The 22,962-nt window shown below is 36.2% G+C and overlaps 1 protein-coding gene across 7 annotated transcripts in view; it reads right to left on the bottom strand.

Moving 5' to 3' along the window:
* LOC126248507 (phosphatidylinositol 4-phosphate 5-kinase type-1 alpha-like) overlaps positions 1 to 22,962 on the bottom strand; it is a 300,192-nt gene that overhangs the window by 60,347 nt on the left and 216,883 nt on the right. For 6 of the 7 annotated variants that reach the window (XR_007545495.1, XM_049949546.1, XM_049949550.1 and 3 more), the window contains one exon: positions 18,287 to 18,495. Coding sequence is in view for 6 of the 7 variants with exons in the window: in XM_049949546.1 (XP_049805503.1) it covers positions 18,287 to 18,495 (209 nt within the window). In the remaining variant the exon portion in view is untranslated. The remainder of the gene's footprint in view (positions 1 to 18,286; positions 18,496 to 22,962) is intronic. The other variant, XM_049949548.1, reaches the window with a different exon arrangement.

Here is a 22,962-nt window from a genome sequence, read left to right as displayed (position 1 = left end):
ACATGAATTATTAGTTTACCTGATTACAGTCTTTGCAATACAAATACTCACATAGTTGATCTGCAGTGCCAATCCAGGAGATGTGCCTGTTAAGTATGTCAATTTTATAAGGGAAATATTGTAAACTCTTTTTAGCTGCAGGATTTATGTTATCACATTATGACAGTTTACAACTGATGCATTAAATAAATGATATCATACAGTTATATGGAGCAACATATGCAACCATAAAACCGATTTTTGAGGCATCCCCAGAATTACTCAGAAAAAAAAAAAAAACTAATTACATACCACCCATCCAGATTATTGGTGCCATTCTTCACACAATGCAACAAAACTTGTTTAGTCATCTATTCCAGTGCTGTAAGCAATGCCTTGTAATTAAGTTACATCACTGCTTAGATCTTCTGAGTAAGACGGTTATAAAAGAAAGCAGGCTTTAAGGTTTAGCATTCTGTCGATAACAATATCATTACAGATGTAGCACAAACTTCGACAGGAGACAGCTATGGAACGTTTTTCTTTTTAATAAATATTTTGTTCTGTACTTCAGATTCTTAAAAGAATTCCTGTTTTCAGAATGGTATATAGTTGTTTTTGAAAAATACATTATTCATATACTTTTAATTGAGCAATTTAGCAGCTTACAGAACTGCAGTGTACAATGTGTACCACAGGTGAAAATATATGATAGTAGAAGCAAAAATGTTCCAGTCAACACGGGCCTACATAAATGAGCCATTTACGAGATAACTGAGAATGTGTGCTTATGAGCCACCACTAACTTCAGTGTGAAATATTATCACAGCTAGTATAAATGTATTTGAAACGTAAACTTTTCAATCAAGTCACCATCTGACTTGACTCAAATTTCACCCATGGCTTACTTCAACAAGAAATATAATACCATCTGAGCACATTACATGTTACAAGTTACTGTTAAAGGACATGTTCATTGTGACATCCTCACAGTTGGATACACATTGCACTCATCACTGCAGTAAGTTATGAAACTTTTTGATGCCCTCATAAACCTTGGTAAGACTGTTCAATTTCCTGCTATAATAATTCAGCTGTATCAATGGGAGTGCTGTACACTTCACTTTTGAGATGACTCCACACAGAGTCGGGTGTTCTTGGAGGCAAGGACTTGACTGGTGCATGAGACATTGTCTTACATCAGCAGCAATATGTGCCAATGACCCACGATGCACCTACCACATTCCCCAACCATGGACCATGGTTGAAATTTAAGCCCAATCAAATGGGACTTAAGGGGCCCCATACCAATTGAAATCTTGAAATTTTCATGTTTTTTCAGAAATTTGTAAATTTGTGGTAAGGTCTTATGGGACCAAACTGCTGAGGTCATCAGTCCCTAAGCCTACACACTACACACTACTTACTCAAAGTTAAACTAACTTACGCTATGGACAACACACATACCCATGTCCTGGGGAGGACTCGAACCACCGACGGGGGGAGCTGCACGAACCGTGACAAGGCGCCTCAGACCGTGCAGCTCATGTTTTTTTTTCCTTGATCTTAATCTACAGAATTTCCTTTTTTTCAATATTTACAATACATAAATATTATTGCCTTATTTTGTGCTTATTCATTCATTTAAACAAAACACTGTGTGGGAGTGACCATTTTCTAAGAATCTGAACAGTAGTAGAAGGAAGATGTGTCAGTTATTTAGGAGATGGGGATTCAAAAGCATTTTTTTGGTTTTCTTTCTTCATTACTTAAGGACCAAACTGCCTAGGTCATAGGTCGGAGAATATGTAACTACCATTAAAATGGAGTGTATAGATCATGTAGAAAAGTGAACGGGTACAAGGCTCCAAAGGCTGCATAAGAGGGAAAGAAATTAGAAGATGGCAGACTCACAGAATTTATCATAGATAAAATTCAAAATTACTAATGCATGGCCATCAGGCAAAACGTTAGTAGTGTAGAAGATGCGAGAAAAGTTGTATGCACAGTTTTGTCTCATCTTCTCTTCAACAAGATGAGAAACCCATTCATGGCCTATGCTCTCCTTTTTCCATAGTGGAGGTCTTGGGGGGGGGGGGGGGAGAGAGAGAGAGAGAGAGAGAGAGAGAGAGAGAGAGAGAGAGAGAGAGAGAGAGATTTGTCAGATGTAAGACTATTGAAAAAATGTCTTCATGGCCACACCCAGAATCCTAATGAGTCCATCAACACTGTAATCTGGGCCAGAATTATCAAGACAGTGTTTGTGTCAATTAGTACACTGAATTTTGGTGTCTCTGATGCAGCGGCAACATTCAATTAAGAAAATGTTGCAAGGTGTGAACTCCTGAAAAGCCTGCTACAAACTGCTGGCCATTTTGCAGTGAAACAAACATTAAATTTAGAAAAAAGAAAGAGTTAGGGTATCACGTAGAGCTATTAGAGAGCTTGAAACAAGAACAAGACAATGCAGACAAGCAAGAAAAAGGACATTGCAAGATGAGATGGAAGAGAATGCAGACAATCCATCTTAGGGAGCTGGAATGTATGCACAACTTTAATGTCTGTTTCCTGTAAGTTGTATTTTTTTTTTAGAATAAAGTGTTTTTCTCAGCTGCTTCTTGCCAGAATTTGTTCAAAACTACAGGATACTCTAATCTGAGTATTCTGCATATTTTACCATAAGGGTTTTCCTATTCTGTAAATCTCACAGAAGTTAGAGCCTTATGTACATAGGAAAATGTAGATAGTTTCTTATTTTGATGTCCACTTTTTACAACAATAATTATCATCACAAAACTAATGAATATTTTTAGAAAGCCTTCTGTTAATGTGATAAGAAATGTGTAACCTACAAGCCATATTTTCCACAATGTTTTATTCTCAACAGTTTCTGATAAAAGGTACCTTTCATATGAATAAATTTTACTTTATTTATGATACAGATTGCGAACCTGCTCAGACCCACTTAACTGAACAGTTTACATTTCAAATGCTTTTGTACTGACTGGGGCAATAGTTCATATTGAACCCAGTGGTAGATCGTAACTACATATTTGCAATTATATAGCAAACAGCTCATTTGTGGACCAGTGTGTTACCGGAATTTTTTGCTTCTATTACCATTTATTTTCACCTATGTCACATTTTATTATTAATTATGATACACCCTGCACACCTGAGTACTCTACTTTAGTTGCTACATTTGTCAGTTAAAATTAAATTAATGTATCTTCTTAGAAATTTCTACATATCATTTTCAAAACAGGGATTCTTTTAAGCATCTGAAATATAACGTGAAATAAGTAAACAACTCAAAAAGCACCACAAAACCATTGACTACAGTTGTCATCTCATCTGTCAGAATTCTAAATCCAGTAATACGAAACTCTCTTATATCACATATGAATTTGTGGCAAGATTAGCAAATGAAATGATCAGAAAACAGTGTATCTGGGGCCTTCAAGTATTGTAGTTCACCCATTTAAAAGATCCTGAAAGAGACATAACTTCACTGCATTTTTTGAAGAAGGCAAATTATATTTACATGTCCCAGCACTGAAATTTCTCTTCAACTCTTCACTATATTGACAAGCAACTCTGTACTATGAGGTACAAATACAGTGAATGTTCTAGGTCTTTGCTACCTTCTCAAACAGAAATCAGTAAAGTAACTTTTAATGATATCTAACTACCCTTTCATCAACTCATAATAAATGTCAGCTGTAAGAGTTTAATGGCCTCTTCAATAGAAAAACATTATTGGAAATCTCTTCCTTTGATAAGGATTCATTACTTCAGGTTACATACATATGTGACTATTTAGTTGTTATGGCCAAGTTCTTCTAATAATTTGTACATTAAAAAGTACTTTTGCTTATGGAAGATTCAAGTATGGAATGTAGCTATTGTAACAGATCATACCTGACCACTTGGTTTCCAAAATTGGTTTGCTCTCACTTTTTTTTTTGCTTGCTTTTTAATAAATGTGCATGGAAATCCATATTATTTTCATAAAAGAAATAATTCTCAATTGGTCTAAACATACACTTCTACAAAGCTAGTTTTTTCTACACCAATATTTACACCTTGACAGCAAAAACTAATTTCTAGGAGGACAGAGCACAATGCAGTGCTGCAGTCGCTGATGTGTTATTTTAATTGGCATTAGACCTATATCACTTCATCCTCCAAGCTGATTTACATACCCTAGGCAATTTTATGAAACATTCGTCATCTATGCCATCATTGCAGTTGTGACTACATTTGATTCCGAGTGTAGCACAAACTTGATTACAGTCAGAATCTTTCACTATTGATCTGTTAGACACCAGCAGCCCAAGTATTCAGACATAGTGCATTATACTACTGATACATTTATAATATTTTTGTTCCACATAGAGTAACTTCAACTCTGATATTTATTTCTATTCCATGTCTTCCTAATGAGCTACCACTAACTGAATGTGAATTCATGTTCCCACTTTAAATATTGTGTAAAATATATGCTGAGTACATAATTCAAGAAGGCTACACTAAGAAATATGTATTCACTTATCATCATATGCTTCCCTTTTTAATGTCCTGGAAGGCTACGACAGTATAGCTGTAAGCACTAATTGACAGAGGTACTCTTAAAAATATCATGTGTATCGGCCATTGATTAAGCTCATCATAATACTCATTTTTGAAGCAATGCCAGAATTATTGGTGGTGGGGAGCAGTGGGGGGGGGGGGGAATTACTTTTACCCCATAATATTACTGATTACATTTGTCTCAAAATGCTTCAACGATTGCATGTTTCTTGCAAGTAAATCATAGCACTGCTGATAGCATCTGAAGACGACTGCTATAAATGGATTGAAGGAACATTAAGGTGTAACATCTTGTTGGCACTAAGATCATTAGAGATGGAGCACAAGCTCAGACTGGAGATGGATGGGCTGGAAATTTGGGTCGTACCCTTTCAAAGGAGCTACTCTAGCATTTAACTTTAGAGATTTATGGAAACCACAGCAAATCTAAACATGAAAGGTCAGACAGGGATCTGAACCCAAATATAACATCACATTTGTAACTATATTAAATTTCAGCCTCCAGTTGCTGACTGCTGCACCATGCTAAAGATATTCACAATTGTAACTCAATGGAATTTATGTAGCAGCTCAGCCAGTTTTAGTTCAATGACACTGACATTTTTGTCAGTTTTGACATGGTGCCCCTCCTCAAAAGAATGCCACTAAAAGTGTCTCCAGTAGACGGGCAAGAAATTCAATGACAAGACAATGGAGCAATTAAGGCTTGCCCTTGTCTTTATGTATTTTCTATTTGATGGGTATTACTATAAACAGACCAAAGGGGCAACTACAGGCAATTCCCTCTCTTTTGTGTATGGAGCACATCAAAGAGCAAGTGCTAAAAGCAACTACATGGAATCCAATTTGTCATTACTATTAAGTGAATGGCATGTTTGTGATATTGACACACGGGGAAGAAAGAAACTGGAAGACTTCCTGCATCTCAGTTCAAAGTATCTGAACACAGATCTCACAACGGAAGTGGAAACAGAAGGAAAACTGCTGTATCTCTATGTGCAGTGGTCAGCATGTAAGCAGACAGCACACTGGATATGTGATAAACATTATGTACCAATCATTCCAACTTGTACTGCATGGTGAAACTCACCACCATTCTATGCATTTGGTACATGGGGTTTGTGGGCTGTATGGTGCCGGAACCTTAATGGATTAACTAGTGTACATGAAAATGGTATTCCACTCCACTAAGTATATTGGCCAGCAAATCAGGCATGCTCTCCTGCCTGCACCAGTGAACTGTAATTGTTGGAGAGGGATGGGGTTGGGTAAGGGTGAGGGCTGGGGGACACAAAATCGAGAAAGAGGCAGAGAAGTAATGTACAATCTATCACCTTCCTTCCATTTGTTGGGTTTGTCAAGCAAAGTCGCCCACAATATAGAGAAGCATCTGGAACTTGGTGGCTCCAGTAAAGCATAAAATATGTTCTGTTCTACTAGCAAGGGTGTACTAGCCAGTTCTGCAATGACAGTTCAGTTGCATACCAGAGAACTCAGTTTATACCTTTGTTGATTTGCAATCAGTGATCTTCTTCTACAGTGAAAAAATTGCAAATAAACCAGACAAAATGCTTCAGTCTTCAGTAGTAGTTATACAGTTCACTGGCCTCACAGCACTTTTTATCTAAACTTTTAACATTAGTTACTTTTCTGTTTCCTCTATCTGCATGTTTATTACCAAGTCAACGTGTTATTTGTGTGCTACTGCAATAATGTCACTTGACTGTTGATTACACATCACTTTTGTATCTTATAACTTACCATACTTCTGCCATGATATTACCTTAATGAAGGATATGTCTCTATACGACTTACTTTAAATCCTGAGAGTTTATTAATTGCAGTTCTGGGGACAATGTTGGAAGGTAATGAAATTATCATTTATTTCATGAAGAATAACTGTACCTAAAAAAAAAATTGGAAAATCCATAGCCTATCTGCGACTCAGCATCTCTGCTATATGGTGAGTAGCATCTTTCCTTCTCATAATATTGTACCTCAAAAAGTCACCTATACCAGTTTGGTTTAATAGTATCAGTATCACTGATAATATATGCATCATTAATGGAACTAATTTTAATTTAAAACCATAAATTTCTAAGAATTTACACATTCCATTTAATTTTTTCATTTTATTTTTTGGGATGTAATGTACTCAATCCAGAAGTATCATTTTCAGTAACTGGGTTACATGATTTCTAAGAGTGAAAAATGACCTTGTGCTTGAGAAATTTCTCTAATGAACTGATCACTGATTTTACTTACATGTCCAACAGATCGATGGAACCAACAGCAGATGAGAAATTTTAATCTATCTATCTACACACACACACACACACACACACACACACACACACACACACACACACACACATTACTATCAACTGACACACACAATGTGATACATACAATTCTGTATTAATCACAATGGAAACATAACAAATTCACAGTTATCATGTACATTACATATGAGGCATGTCCCAAACGTAAGTATGGTTTTGGAGAAGAAATTAATAAAAACATTTTTTCAAACCAAAATTTATTTTTACAGGAAAAAAGCACTTCTTAAACTATTCTTCTATGTAATTGTCACCATTATTCAGACATTTGTCATAGCGGGAAACCAACTTTTCTATGTCCTCTTCATAGAAAGATGCTCCTGGTAAAGGCAGCCACTGCTGAACACCATTTTTTGTGTCGTCATCACTGTCGAAGCGCCTTCCTTGAAAATCATGCTTCAAGTTCAAGAACAAGTGGTAGGCAGAAGGTGAAATATTGGGGCTGTGTGCAGGTGGTCAACATGCTCCCAACCAAATTATAGATGAAGGTTCTAACAAGGGAACCTCCCCATCGCAACCCCCTCAGATTTAGTTATAAGTTGGCACAGAGGATAGGCCTTGAAAAACTGAACACAGATCAATCGAGAAAACAGGAAGAAGTTGTGTGGAACTATGAAAAAATAAGCAAAATATACAAACTGAGTAGTACATGCGCAAGATAGGCAACATCAAGGATAGTGAGAGCACAGGAGTGCCGTGGTCCTGTGGTCAACGTGAGCAGCTGCAGAACGAGAGGTCCTTGGTTCAAGTCATCCTTCGAGTGAAAAGTTTACTTACTTTATTTTCACAAAGTTATGATCTGTCCGTTCGTTCACTGTCGTCTCTGTTCACTGTAATAAATTTAGTGTCTGTGTTTTGCGACCGCATCGCAAAACCGTGCGATTAGTAGACGAAAGGGTGTGCCTCTCCAATGGGAACTGAAAACATTTGATCACAAGGTCATAGGTCAACCGATTCCTCCACACTGGTGACAGCATGCGCGTCACATCACAGGAATATGTTTTCGACCCACCTAACTTGAACACTTGGCGAATGGGTAAAAAGATTCTTCTACCTTGCCCGATTTAGGTTTTCTTGTGGATGTGATAATCACTCCCAAAAAAAGTGATGAAAACATAAGAGTTTGTCACATAAACTGAAAATAAAAAATTAAACTTTTCACTCGAGGGAAGACGTGAACCAAGGACCTCTCGTTCCGCAGCTGCTCACGCTAACCACGGCACTCCTGAGCCTACATTGTCCTTGATGTTGCCTATCTTGCACATGTACTACTCAGTTTGTATATTTTGCTTATTTTTTCATAGTTCCACACAACTTCTTCCTGTTTTCCCGCTTGATCTGTGTTCAGTTTTTCAAGGCCTATCCACTGTGCCAACTTATAACTAAATCTGAGGGGGGTGCGATGGGGAGGTTCCCTTGTAAGTGACACCAGCTGCCATGATTGACCATTCCATGTCTTTTATTTTGAATTGCATCCCAAAGTTTTCTAAATGTTTCACAGTATCATACCACACTGATGGTTTCACCGCTGAGAAAGAACTTCGTAAGCAGAAAATCATGCAAAAAACGGTGTTCAGCAGTGACGGTCTTCACTGGTGGCATCTTTGAATGAAGAGGGCACAGAAAAGTTGGTTTCCCACTATGAAAAACGTCTATTTAGAAAAATAGTTTAAGAAATGCTCTTCCTTGTAAAAATAAATTTTGGTTTGAAAACATATTTTTATGAGTCTTTGTCCAAAATGGTATTTAGTTTCCAGACATGCCTCATACCTAATTCTGGTTTAGTGATATGTGGTACCAGTAGTTATTCATTAATGATTTTTGTTGCTTTTCCTCACCCAACAAGCAAAGTCTAGATTACTCCCCAGGCTGTGCCACATTTAGTACAGCCACAACTGCATTCATAGTAATCAACAGATCAAGAAAATCACAAGTTTCACTGGTCGCTCATTAGTGTAAATTACGAGTACCAATAAGCAGGATGCATCTGATTACAGCAGACAATATCTATTGAGAGGTTTTGCTTTTCAAATATACCAATTAGCAATGGGTCCAACTGTGACCTGCAGTACACATGCAACTATTTATTTGTAGCAGCTCCAGTACATTAATAGTTAGAAGTAAAGTACGTTTTCTTCTGTAAGAGTTCTTCACTTGAACTACACACTGTTAAAAATTTATATTGTTACACAATGGGCAGCACACACCCCTCTCTTTTGGTTCATAATGATATTTCACTGCATGATAATTTGTACTTTGGAATTCATAATTTCTGCAGTTAAAGTAGTTATACAGTTGGTAATACACACAATTCCTTGTAATTTCTTGAATAACATGGATTGAACTCCTGCCTGACACTAGTTTTGCATTAATAAATGAAATAATACACAACCTTGGTGAGTTATAGAACAGCTCTCTCCTGCACTTTGATTCTGCTTTTAGAGTAGTGATATTGGTGACCACGTGACAACTGGACAGTAACTTTATATGCAACAGAAGCCATCTCCAGGAATCACGAGTTTTGATGTTCTATTTAATCCCAGATTACAGAATTGTGTGTCATTATAAACTAAAGATTTTTTCACTATTATGTATTACTGGTAAAAGTTTGTTACAAGGGCAAACCAAATATAAGTGGGATTTAAAAAACATTATTTATTGAAAAATAAATGTCACACATAATTTACTAATTTACACAGTTTTCTCCTTAACAAACACATTTTTCCCAGCAAGAAAGAAGGTTTTTCATCTCAGCATTGTAGAACGAAGCTGGTTACATCAGGAGCCAACTGCATACGAATTCCTCATCACCTTCATCATCTTCAAATCCTTGCCCTCCTGGAGCTTCTTTAAGCAGCCCAAACAAATGAAAATCAGAGGGCAATAGATCCAGGCTGCAGGGAGGAAACAATTTTGAGACTGTTAGAGCAGTATTATGGGGCCTGGTGTTGTCATGGAGGACGACCTCTCAAATAAGTTGGTCTGATCTTTTGGGACAATATGCAATCCTCACCTGGTGCAACAGCTTGCAGTAGTAAGCAACACTGAATGTGTGTCACCCATGCAAAAAGTCAATGAGCAAAATGCCTCACCTTTCAAAGAAACCAGTTCAAAGACTTCAAATAACTGAGAGTCAAGTTCGACTTTCACTGGAGCCGTCTCTCCTCCGACACTCCACACAGGCTTGTTTTGATTTCGGAGTGAAGTGGGCCCATGTTTCATCAGAGGTAGTGATCTGATTCAAAAATGCATCACCTTCTTCCACAAACCTTGCTGTAAGCCTCTCATGAACCTCCAAACATCTCAACTTCTGCTCAGGGGTCAAAAGGTGAGGGGCTCGTGTGGCACAAACTTTATGGAACTTCAGGTCATTTGTGATGATCGCTTGACAACTCCCATAACTTAATCTGGTCCATTCTGCAATTTCAGATACACTCACCATCGATATCCTTCAAGAATGTCTTGAACCAGACGAATGTTTTCATCCTTATGCCGGTGCAAGGACGGCAATCATGTTGCTGATTTTGCACTACTACTCATCATGCCTTGAACTCTTTATGCTCGGCAAACACAAGAGTCCTCGGCAGTGCTTTGTCCCTGAACTGCGCAGTCAATCTCCAAAGCATTTCCATTGCTTGAACTCCTTCATTAGTAAGGAATTTTGTAATTAAGCACTGTGCAATGGTAGGGCTCACCTGTTGCTCTGACATTAAGACCACTACAGACAAACTGGTTTGGAGTGTGTAATGGCCAACTCTCCCCACTCCTAATGGCCCATTCCGATCATATCAAAAGCATGTGCCCAGTCCTACCAACAGTAAAAGCACAGGAAAAAAATACCATTTGTATTTAAGTTGCCCTTGTATTATTCCAAGTAATAATTTATCCTTGTATTGTTCCAAGTATCTTAGTACTTTTGCCTACAGGCAGCAGCACTATCTGTAAACTTAATTAATAAGGAAACCATGCCATATGCACCTGTGAAGGGGACAAACAACACCCATCTTAAGAACCATCTCTGCATTTTACCTATGTTGATAAATCATAATTTTACTACCTTATTAGAAATGGATGATATCACTTGATTTGGATTCAAAATTACATTTAAGCTGCACAGAAAATGGGTACACACTCAGTTCTGGATGATGCCAGCAAACAGGAGACAAAATCATCACTGCTGGCAACACCATCTTTCTCAATTGTTGGCATCAGAATTATAATTCATATTTTGAAGCTTATTTTAAAGGGAAGAGAAACAATGAGTAAGCCATTCAGAAAGGAATGAGTGTATTATCTCTATATAACATGGTTATTTACTGTTAAAATTTGGTTTTTGGTTGGGCAACTCTTACCTTACCCGATGAAGGGGGTCTCCACCCCATCTGCCTGCAACATCTTGCATCTTATAACAGGTGAAAATAAAAGAAAGAAATGAATGCTCACTTACCTACAGAACAGTAGTAACAACAGAAATACTTCACTGAAATAAGCAAACCAACACATGCAACACTGTATTATTACCTATAAGCTTCGCAATGAAGTTTAAAACTGTGTTAGATACACAAATGTACACAGATGTAACACACAAAACTGAAAGTGGTCATATTTTGTCATCAACATTAAACACACACAAAATTTTGGTTCCAACAATCAGTCATAGAACCATGCAGCAAGTAAAATGTCTTGTATTATAAACATTAAAATTAGTTGATATAAATCATTAATATGGTTTTACTGGGCAATGATGATAATCTACACGGTAGCAGAAATGTTACCACATAAAGAGGGTTAAGAAAACATAGAGGTAACAAGAACACAGTCTGATAGTAATATAGCCACAATGTCTTTCTATCAAAATAACTAGTTTTTTGTTTCCCCCTTTTACAGCAGTGATAATGAATTTAAATGTAAAAGAAGTTGATATCTTGGCTTACATTTGCAATGATTGCTTTAACAAGAACATGTATGCCCAATATTAAAAAAAGAAAGCCAATCTACACACAAACATGCACATTGTTAGTTTACAGAATTAAACACAACTATGTGCTTTGAACACTGCATTTACACTTTAACATAGTGCACGAGCAACATTATTTATGAACATACTAACATCATACTTTTAAAATTTCTTTGGCCTCAGGTTTTTATGTATGTTCATATGCAAGATGAGCTACAAATTGATAAGCATTCACAATAATACTTAAAACTACAGGTAAGTTGTGTAGTTTCTCACTAGCATTTATTTTAGTGTAAACACTCAATGCAAACACAGAAAAAAATAATTATAACAGAAGGATGAGTGAAGTAACATGTCCCTCATCTAATTAATGTCAGTAAAGTACAGAAATTAAAGGAGAGCAACATACAAGTTTATCATCTTCCCTAAATACCTCAATATATAAAAAGTTTTTGTGTTCAAAGGTCAAATAGCCCTCTCAAATGCTTATCAGTAAGTACTCAGAAGCACAAGGCACAAAAACAATATTCTGTCTACTCTCAAGTACCTCCAGTTTCAATCAAGCATTTTTGGAAGCACTTTACAGAAAAAAATTAAAAAAAAATGTGGAATATCTAATAATATAAAGATGTAGCTAATCAGACTCCCCACATATAACTATTTAGTTTTCCAGTTTCATTGCAGATTACTGATAGACAGAAAGCTAAAGGACATTTCAGTTATAATTTAGAGATTCACTTGGGAAAACTGTGTGACAACCACAGAATAGTTTCACCTTTTGTATTTTAGGATAGGGGTCAGAAGGTATCAAAAATTCTAAGTACACAGTTAACTGGATAAAATTCATTTAATGGATGATGAAACATTACAGTTCAAGGGATGTGCATGATCAACGAACAAGATTTTAGCACATTCATAACACAATGCTCTAAAATTAAATATTTGGATGATACAGTTACTCCATTATGTAATCTACACCATTCCACTACACCAACATTATTTTAACAAATACCAGATTGTTAGCAAAATACTGATACAGTTACTGGAACAATAAAATTTAAAAATGACAACAAACTGTGTTTACGAATGGGAAGAACAACAACAGGGTTACATGCCTTTCAACAGTCATTCACAGCTTAGTTCTCTTTCATTTCACTACGATTCTAATGCACGAGGAGATATCCACATCACTATCATATCTAAAATAGCGTAACCCAAAGAATATACTAGTTTGGAGAATGTAAATTTAAACTGTAGGGAATAATTAACATTGCAAATGATCCAAACACAGTCTCATTTTGCACACTATGCCCGGAAATATTTGAGAGTAAAGAGTTCCCATGAGGAAAATGCCATCACCTACCACTGAGAACTATCTGACAACTGCATCACAATTTCATATTTCAACTTTTTTCTTCTTTCCTTTTTCAGTTGTCATGCCCATTGAAAGAAATCAGGATCAGTGACGAAACAAAATACTGTCACTGTGTTTTCACTTGATTCCTATACTTATGGGAAACAGTATGTACATACAATGAAATGAAATGTTATTCATTTAAACCATAGATTGACACACTGTAGCTTTATTTTTGCAGTACTTTTACATCTCTGAAATCCTTTGTTTAGAGCATAAAATAACATACTAATTAGACAAAAGCACTCTGTTTGAAAAACAAAATGCATGCCAGTAAATTGCAAATTATCCACGTAATTTGCAGTATTTATGGTTTAAACAGGACTACATGACTGAGCAGGAAGGTCACATTCATGTGTCTAACACAAAGTCCCTCAATTATTCTTTTGTTTTTCTAACTGGATTAACATTTTTATGTGAAGTAATATGCAATTTATTTTCAGAGGCCTGCTAAATATTTGCAAAAATATCTCTCTGTTCAAGGAAACTAATGAGGTGAAGAGAACAGTACAGATAAAGATATGGAATATTTTAAAAAACAGTAAGAAATCTGGTATAGGTATCCACAAAAATGTCTTAGTGGGCACTTGAAAAGTAAAACAGCAGTGACACACACACACACACACACACACACACACACACACATTTAAGTTGACCAGCTGCATATAAAGTAGCATTTTATGTCTCTAGGCCATCAAAAGTTATGTAAGCCTCAAAAAATTTTGCTAAGAAGTGAATCATTCTCAAAGGTTCATCAACTTTAGTTTTCTTTAGTGAACTAACAATGTTTAAAGTGATAATGTTTGAACCGATAATGTTTCCATGAATGGATACTATGTCCACGTGTTGTGGAATATTCATCTATGGTTACTTTTGGTCTGTACAGCAGAGAAAAGATATGATGATACACCATATATTCATACAACTTCTTCCTTCCGTTTAAAACTCTTGCAATCATGTGCATTTCAATAGTGTGTCAGACCACACAGGGAAACAGTAAACTCAGCCAGAGTTTGTATTTTGCAACATTATTCCAACCAAATACATGTCTCATTGTAGCAATCTCTGTAATCTATCACTATGTGCAATGCTGTTTAGAATAATGTTTTGCACTCTATGTTAAATCATCAACATATATTTGGTACTCAATGCTGAAATTGTATCATGTCTGCCTTCAGCTGATTACAGATACAAACCAATTTTATCAATGAGTTTCCCAATACTTTATTTTAAAAACTCAACATATGTAATTAAAACAGGGTGAAAAACTTGACTAAAAATTGAAATCTCTCAAGTTAAATTCTCTAATCATTTCTAGCATTTTCGTTAGCAGTTAATATGACATTCATGTCTGTCAATGTCTTCTGTGTATGGGGAAAAAAATTAAGCCATACCATGATATGAATTTGATATCAAGATGTAGGTACCCCTTACAACTGGGTGGATAAACTAATTCTGAAGTCAGGAGGAGAAATTGGCATACCTTCTCCAATAGAGCCACACCTAGTGAAGTATTATCTTGCTCAAACCAACCACCACATTAGGTACAGGATCTGATAAATCTCATTATTGTAGGTATATTTGGAAAACACCTTACTTGCAGTAGAAACATTATAAATTTAATTGAATAGATTGTGGGCTCATGATGAAACATTACAACTACTACAATCACTTCTTCTTGTTTTCTGCAAATTCTATCGCACACAAAATAGGTTTTGTGTTCCACATCAGTTTTCTAGCCATTCATGTTAGAAAACAGAATACTACACCTAGACTGTGCACAAGTTTGTAAAACACAAACAGAAGAATGTTTCCTTGTGTAAATTTTCAAACTGATTTGATGTGGTCTAAGCTTTTTAATCTCCTTTTCAGACTATTCATTTCCTCTAAGAGAGTAGCTGGCTCTTGCATTCAAGTAGCTGACACACTCACACATGTATTTAGTACAGGCTATGAATGTCTACTGGTTGTATCTCTTTTCCAGCTGGATGACAATAAGATAACTTTCATGATGACAACTGATGTGCATCACTGTCCTACTTTTATACTTAATGGGTCCTTTATTCCTTGTAAATAGATTTCAAAGAAGGCAAACTGATACTTCTTCAGGTCTCCACTGAAAACTGAATACAAAGTGGAAGTTGCTGACTTGACTGAAGTATCACATAATAAATGTAAAGTTGATGTGTGTCCTTTGAGTAACATGCCAAATGTATGTCTAAGTTAGTCCTGTACTAGTCAGTGAGGACTGGGAATAGAGCAAGGACCCAGCTTTGCTGTCGTGGGAAAAGGTGTAGTGGAGGTGGTTTATTGTTACCTTCCTCTTGCCTACTATGATGGATCAAGTGTTTCCAGCATAATGTAAATGACTGACATGTGCTTGAGCATGCAAAACTGATAGTTGTAAAACTGTGACAGAACACTCTGCTTTAATCATCAGAGAAGTTTGTATATGTGTTGTAAATGGAATTCTATGGTGGAGTTTTAAAAAATGAAAGAACTCTATAGATAACTGTGCACCACAACATAATGTGGGGGAAAATGAACACTTGACAACTGTGGGACTGTATTCTGTATATAAAAAGGGAATAATTTGTGATGTTTACACCAAATTCTACTTTCACAGTGATATACACAAAAACATGCAAATTATCTGACTGCAGTTATCTTCTATTTCTTAGTAACATAACTGTACACCGCCCATCTTCTCTTATCTGATTGTCACCCATGGGCAATAATTGCCTAACAGTATATTTTCATGAGGAAAAAGTTGATTCTATTTATTATTACTCTTAAATAAGCATAATTGCACAGAAGGACAGGAAATACAAACATTTTGCTGTTTGGCTGCTGGATAGGGTAGGGAAAGGATGTGAAGGAATACTGACATCTTGCAAATCTGTTTTTAATTCCCAAAATACATACAAAGTGAATGTCAGTCCTTAATGCAGCATCTTTAGCATCCTACACTGCTGTCCTAGGCCAGTCCTTAGTGGAAGTGGTTTTGTTTTCGCCTTCCTCCAACCTGTAACTAATTGGCCAGTGTTTATCTGTACCAAATCAGAGACATTGCTACATGATGATGGAAGTGTTAAGTTTCTGTTGTTATGGGTGATTATGGAATGAAAGGAAGAAGCGACCTGGTGAGGAGGAGATTAGTGTTTAACGTCCCGTCGACAACGAGGTCATTAGAGACGGAGCGCAAGCTCGGGTGAGGAAAGGATGGGGAAGGAAATCGGCCGTGCCCTTTCACAGGAACCATCCTGGCATTTGCCTGAAGCGATTTAGGGAAATCACGGAAAACCTAAATCAGGATGGCCGGAGACGGGATTGAACCGTCGTCCTCCCGAATGCGAGTCCAGTGTGCTAACCACTGCGCCACCTCGCTCGGTAAAGCGACCTGGTGAAACGTGGTGACAGCACGTAGCAAACTCCTATGTAACAGGATTAAGCACACAGCAAACTGTAATGTCCTTATCTGACACCGATGGACCAACAGAGTCATGTGCCCTTACACTATAAGACACCACAAAGAGATTTGGAACTCAAGGGCATTGGCTCTCAGTCTGGCACTCAGGATCTTTGTCCGCCTTGACAGCCAAATGCTGGTGACAAAAATGTCTTTTACTACAGGACTTTAGTAGCTCTCTCTGCAGTGCTATCATACTAGCACACATTTCCGACATTAGCTACTAAGGTACTTTACAACAGTAGTTTTAGATAGTCACTGTTAATAAAATTTAAATGTGTAATTAAAATGATCCCAATTTCTATTTAGAGAAAAACATTGACTTCAAAATGAAATGAATGTTACTCAACTGAAAGAAAATAAGTAAGTTATTTTATTGTTAAGGACCATACGTACCACTTCCAGAATTCCCATTTTCTTCCTTGGAGGGAACACCACATTTTATACTGCGGAGACTACATTATGTTTCATTTAATGCAGACACTCATTCACACTCAACTGCTAACATAAAATTCTACTTCTTGAGGTTTATGGTGCACTTTTACAATGTGCAATGCTATGCCGCACAGGAGCATTGAGGTTTTGCTCAGTCAAGTGCCACAAGCTTCCTCTACTCTACGTCAAATATAACAGTATGATGGAGAGATTAAAGATGACTCCAGTGAGTCATCTGTAAATAAAATAGTTTCGTTCATGACTCACTTATCATGCAGTCCTGTCAGAGATGGTTCAGAATAGTATCCCACAAGCAATCATTGTACAAAGGTTAAAAAATAATGACAGAAAATAGAGTGTGAGAAGACAGAATACAAGAATCATTTGGAACAGTTCAATCCTACATTTACACCATTTAAGACTTGCAGTACATGTGTGGCCAGTCAGTAGATTAGAAGCAAACTTCCTCAGGTGATATAGAATACTCTGTCCATTTGTCCTTTTTGAAACAGCTCAACAACCAAATAGTATGTAAGCACATGGCTATTTTATAGAGCTGAGGAAGTATAATGAAAAACACATGTATTTGTCTGTAATTCAAGCTGAATTCATGTCATTTGATTTGCACTAGAAAATAAAATGACCTAAGGTAATGAGAAACAAGACTTTTTAAAAAAATAAAGTTGTACCTTTATGCACAGTCACAGTCCAGCAAAAACAATAATCCACAGCAACATTTAATCATTAACCATAAGACCTGTATGAAGAGTTACCAGAAATTATTTTTGTACGTGAATACTTTAGAACAGCATAATGCTGCATCATGTGTGAACTCCTTACAGTACTGTCTTCTCAGTTTTGTAGATGTGATGGCTTCCTCTTCTGATTTGTAGTAGTTGTTAATCTGACTACTTACAACTATCAGTAGCAGTTATTTTTAAAATCTAACAACAAAGATCAAGTAGCAGAAATAATGAGTATTTTATCAGTTCTGTTGATGATTAAATTAAAAAGTGCACCATGTTATAACTATATACTATATTTCAGAACTGAAAGGGTGTGAATTATTAGTCTCAAAAAGGAAATTTTAATTTTCTAACCTATATCTCCACTGCTCGAAGATTCTGTGAAAGATGGTGTCCCTTCAGTCCATGTTGGTGTGCTTCCTTCAACTGATGCAGGTGGGGTCCATGTCAGATTTCTTCCTGTAGCACCAGAGCCAAAGCCTGACGTCGATGATGTTGACTCTACACTCAATGATGATGATTTTGTCTCTACTCGACATTCGAGGCGCACTTCGGAAATGCTGCTGTAAAGGCACACAAAAATAGAAACCACTCACTGTAATAATAAATTAGCAGATAACAATAAATAATTAGGGAGGGTGGTAAAAAGTATTTCATGACAATGACACTGAGTTTTATTACACACATAGCAACAGCTCATGTGGACAAGAATGGTGACAAGGACTGACCATGGCTTTATTAAAGGACGTGTCCTGGCATTTACCTGTAGTGTTTAAAGAGAATATTGGAGAACATAAATCTGGATATCTAGACAGAAATTTGATCCCTAGTCCACCCGAATATCATTCAAGTGTCCAAAACATAGTGTCACCTTGCAGTGTACTTTCAAACATTATTTGATGGGTTATACAAGACCACTGAATAATGATGTGCCAAATGCCCATCTCAGTAAAGGTAGTGGTTACCTCAATAAAGCACAACAAAAAGTGAATCAATGAAGATATCCTCATACATAGAGGGCAGAATGTTGTGTGTAAAATAGTTCTCAGGCTCACTGTTATTACAGGATGGTGAAAATTCCACTCCCCTTATTTAGGAATATAAAAAATCCAGAAGCAGTGTTGTTAGATGTACAGGTGCTAGTTTCATTCAAACTGGCTCTTCGGTAACACAAAGGTGAACAATAGCCTTTTACCTCTTTTTCTGTCATGTGATGGTTCCATCTCGGATATTTACCTTTTCATTTGTGACATTGCTTAATCCTGTAGGACTCAGCTGGACAACATACTACAAAGGGCATGTTTTACATTAATTTTGTGGCTAATGTGTTTCCTGGATATGGGTCCTTTTGGATGAGTGTGGTATTTAGTTTGAAGGTATATTACAGTTAGACCAGCATCTCCTACCAATGTTCAAGAACTGAAAGCATTGAAGCAATATTAGAATTTAGCTTCACACCATATCAAGTTCATTTGAGATGAAACACTAATTCAGACAGCACAAGGATGGGAAAAAGACACTACTCAGTCCTTTCCAAATGAATCATTTGTCATAACTGATTTAAGAAACCCACAGGTAACCTAAATCTGGATGGCAGCAAAGGGATTTGCGTCTAATGTATTGTAATGCTTGGCTCAAATCTGGAAATTGAATTATCAGAGAGTGTCAAAAGTCACTCCCAAACCTATTAATAACCTCACTGATTTCATACATGTAGGTGTGCAGCACTGTTGGCCATGATGACTGCAGAGAAATATGGAATAGCATTTATTGCCACTTCATATGTTTCTAACCTACTCCACTGCTGCAAGTACCGAGTGCCTTCTCATGTGTGGAGTCATATATGTTACAATTACAAAAGACCCACATTAGTATTTCCTAACATATTAATGTTTATCGTAAATGATATCCTCCATCTACACTGAAACAAATGTACTGCTTTCATTTCATGGTTCCTTATACTGAATATCATTTAAAGGAGAGTCCTAAAACAGTTGATCATTTGGAAACAGGCATATCACATGCCTTCTTCTATTTATAATAAATACTTAGTTTTGCTTTGAATATAAATTGTGTGTGTTTTTGCCGTATACCAAATAGGAGTGCCTAAAGAAAATATTTGACTAACAACTCTCTCTTCATTAGTTCGATAGTTTAGCTAGTGTACATGACCATTCACACTACTCGTGACTCCTTTATATGTTTTTATCACCTCATGACGTATGAGATATGCATTTTTACAGTTGAATCAAACCTCTTTATCATAAGACATTTACCTTTTTAGTAGTAATTTATGTACCACTTCTAGAATATAGTTCCCAAACATTTTCAAATATTTTTACTTAAGTATCTTAGTTAAACCATAGTAAAGACTGAACAACCGTCTATAGAATGGAAACAACCTGAGGAACAGTATGGATTCTGGGAGACACTGGACATACAATTGATCTAATCTTTCAACTTTGTGAGCTTGTGGAAAAATTTACATCCAAATTAACAACCTTTATGTAGCCTTACTTAATATCAAGAAAATATTTGATTCTGCAGTTAGAGGCTGCAAGCATTTGTAGGGATGACTACAATGTTTGGAAGAAAGGCAGGAGTCAGGCAAGGTGGAGTTCTGCCTTATCTTTTATTCATTGCAAGAATGAGATCCAACATGTAAACAATGTCTTATCATTCAAGAGGACAAACTAAACAATAAAAATTCTGTATGCAGATTGTTAAATGAATTCAGAGAAAAATTTGTTAGACACAACTGGACAACAACAGATCAAAAGAATGATCACTACTGAAACATGGAGCTGAGGGGGAGAATGAGGACATAAGTAGGACAGCATGAAAATGAGTGGATGTAAATATAGAAATTCATGAAAATCTTCATCTGTTGAGCCATTAAATAGTTGGAATGACATATGTAACCTCAGTAAACACATTGTGGACAGATCCTGAGTTTACTTATGTATCGCACGCCATCCGTTTAGGGACTGATCTTGAAACAACTAATTTTTTCTACACGATGTCTGCAGATGCAGTCTGCTTTGATATATTTTAACTACTTCATCTATTTAGGTGTTTAAGTTAGTAGTAAATGTATCATACTTGATTGCCTTCATATGTGTTTGCTTATTTACCATTCTGATGCTATTTTGATATTTCAAAGACTTTTGGATGTTTTTGACAATGATTGTTCAGATGTTCTTAGTGAGAATGAAGATCTGGACAACTGTATGAATGACTGTTTTATGGTTCTAAGGACAATTCCAGTTACAGTGACATCATTAGACCTATAAAGAAGCCTAAGTGACAGTGATTTCAACTGATTCCAACAACAATAATGAAGGTGATTCTGTTCTTGCGAATCAGTCATAAAGTTAACTCTTTTGAGAAAGCCTGAGAGTCTCACTTGGGCACCGGCTATGCCAGTGCACAAATAAAACTCAGGTGTCATCTTGTGTGTGTGTGTGTGTGTGTGTGTGTGTGTGTGTGTGTGTTAATGATCCATAACCAAGACAAAGTCAGCAATATTCTGAGTAGAATATAACAATGAATCACACGAAGGCAACACAAAACATACATATCGACACACTTGACAAGAATGCATCAAGCTACATTCAAAATAAGTAATGTAACTTTTGTAAACAAACAGCTTACATTAGCACCTGGATTCAACCATTTGTCACACACTATGTTTTCCACATCATGAACATATGTTGTGTATTTATAAAAAATCATAAGTGGCAATCTACTTCCTTAATACATGTATATTGATGCCACATACAAGATAAAAAGTATTTTAGGGATTCACTACCCAGCAACTCATTTTAGTATTACTACATATTTCCACAATAATGGACAAAATATATCAATTAACCACCCATCACAATATGCTTTCAAAGAAACAGTATCAGCAAAAATGTATGGATCACATACAGTAATGTTAACTATTTATGTTACTGTAATTATTCTGCCAAATGTTTAACAAAGCAGAACAACTTTTCTTCAGTGTCAATATGAAATATGCTACTATTAATATTATGAGTGTTAGAACTTTGGCAAACACAAGATTAGTTAATGCAATGGGAATAATAATTGTCTTACTATGATTGTTTGCACAAAACTTTTTAGCAGCATGCATAAAAGTAATGAAACTAGACTAACAAGAGAAATACAATAGGTAGATGTGGCATGTGGAGAAAAATTGTGGTATTTAATACATAAAACAGCATACAGTACTAACATAGAACTAAAAGTGGATCTAAGTTAAGCCCTATATAACTCCAGCCTGCATACCATATTTCCAACAATATTATTTTGCATCAGTACATTCAGAAGAAGAATATTGTTAACAACATGTCATTGCAGCAAGAATAAACACACCAAAAGCACTGTAACAAAATGTAATACACCACTCATTCAATCATATTTCGAAATAGAAAAGTAAATTATTGTTTTTTTAGTGGACCTCAACTACAAAGAACTAAAATATAATCCAAATATTTGTCACTGTAAAACTGTGTACAATTTTGAGTGCATTACAGACAACGAAAGGGGAAAAAAAAACCTCCAGGGTGACTAATACAAACACATAACTTACAATAAATTAAGGCTATGGCTTTCAATTATTGGCATGCACACAACACTTCACTAGAGCTCAATAAGAATGGACCTTTCAGTTCATGAGAGATTCCATGTACGTAAAAGTAAAAAGAGAAACACAACTGACTTTCCAGAACTAATTGACAATAATGCATTTTATCTGTGTATTTCTTTAACTTATAATCCTGAAACATTTATATAACAGTGTCACAACAAGAGTGACTGATTCCATATCCTCCGAATTATTTAAAACAAATGCTTGTAGAAAAATAGAACTGGGATAGCAAAAACAGTATCTCATACAAGAAAATTAGCCCTCTGAGGTGGATGAAATAACAGAAATTTTAATTGAGAAGCAAAAGGGCGAGCTTAGCTTGACTCTCTCTCTCTCTCTCTCTCTCTCTCTCTCTCTCAAGATGACCATCCAGACA

This window comes from Schistocerca nitens, chromosome 3 (genome assembly GCF_023898315.1).
Source record: "Schistocerca nitens isolate TAMUIC-IGC-003100 chromosome 3, iqSchNite1.1, whole genome shotgun sequence".
NCBI classification, from domain to species: Eukaryota; Metazoa; Arthropoda; class Insecta; order Orthoptera; family Acrididae; genus Schistocerca; species Schistocerca nitens.
The sequence above is the reverse complement of the archived record's forward strand: the minus strand, read 5'-3'. Positions and strand labels throughout refer to the sequence as shown.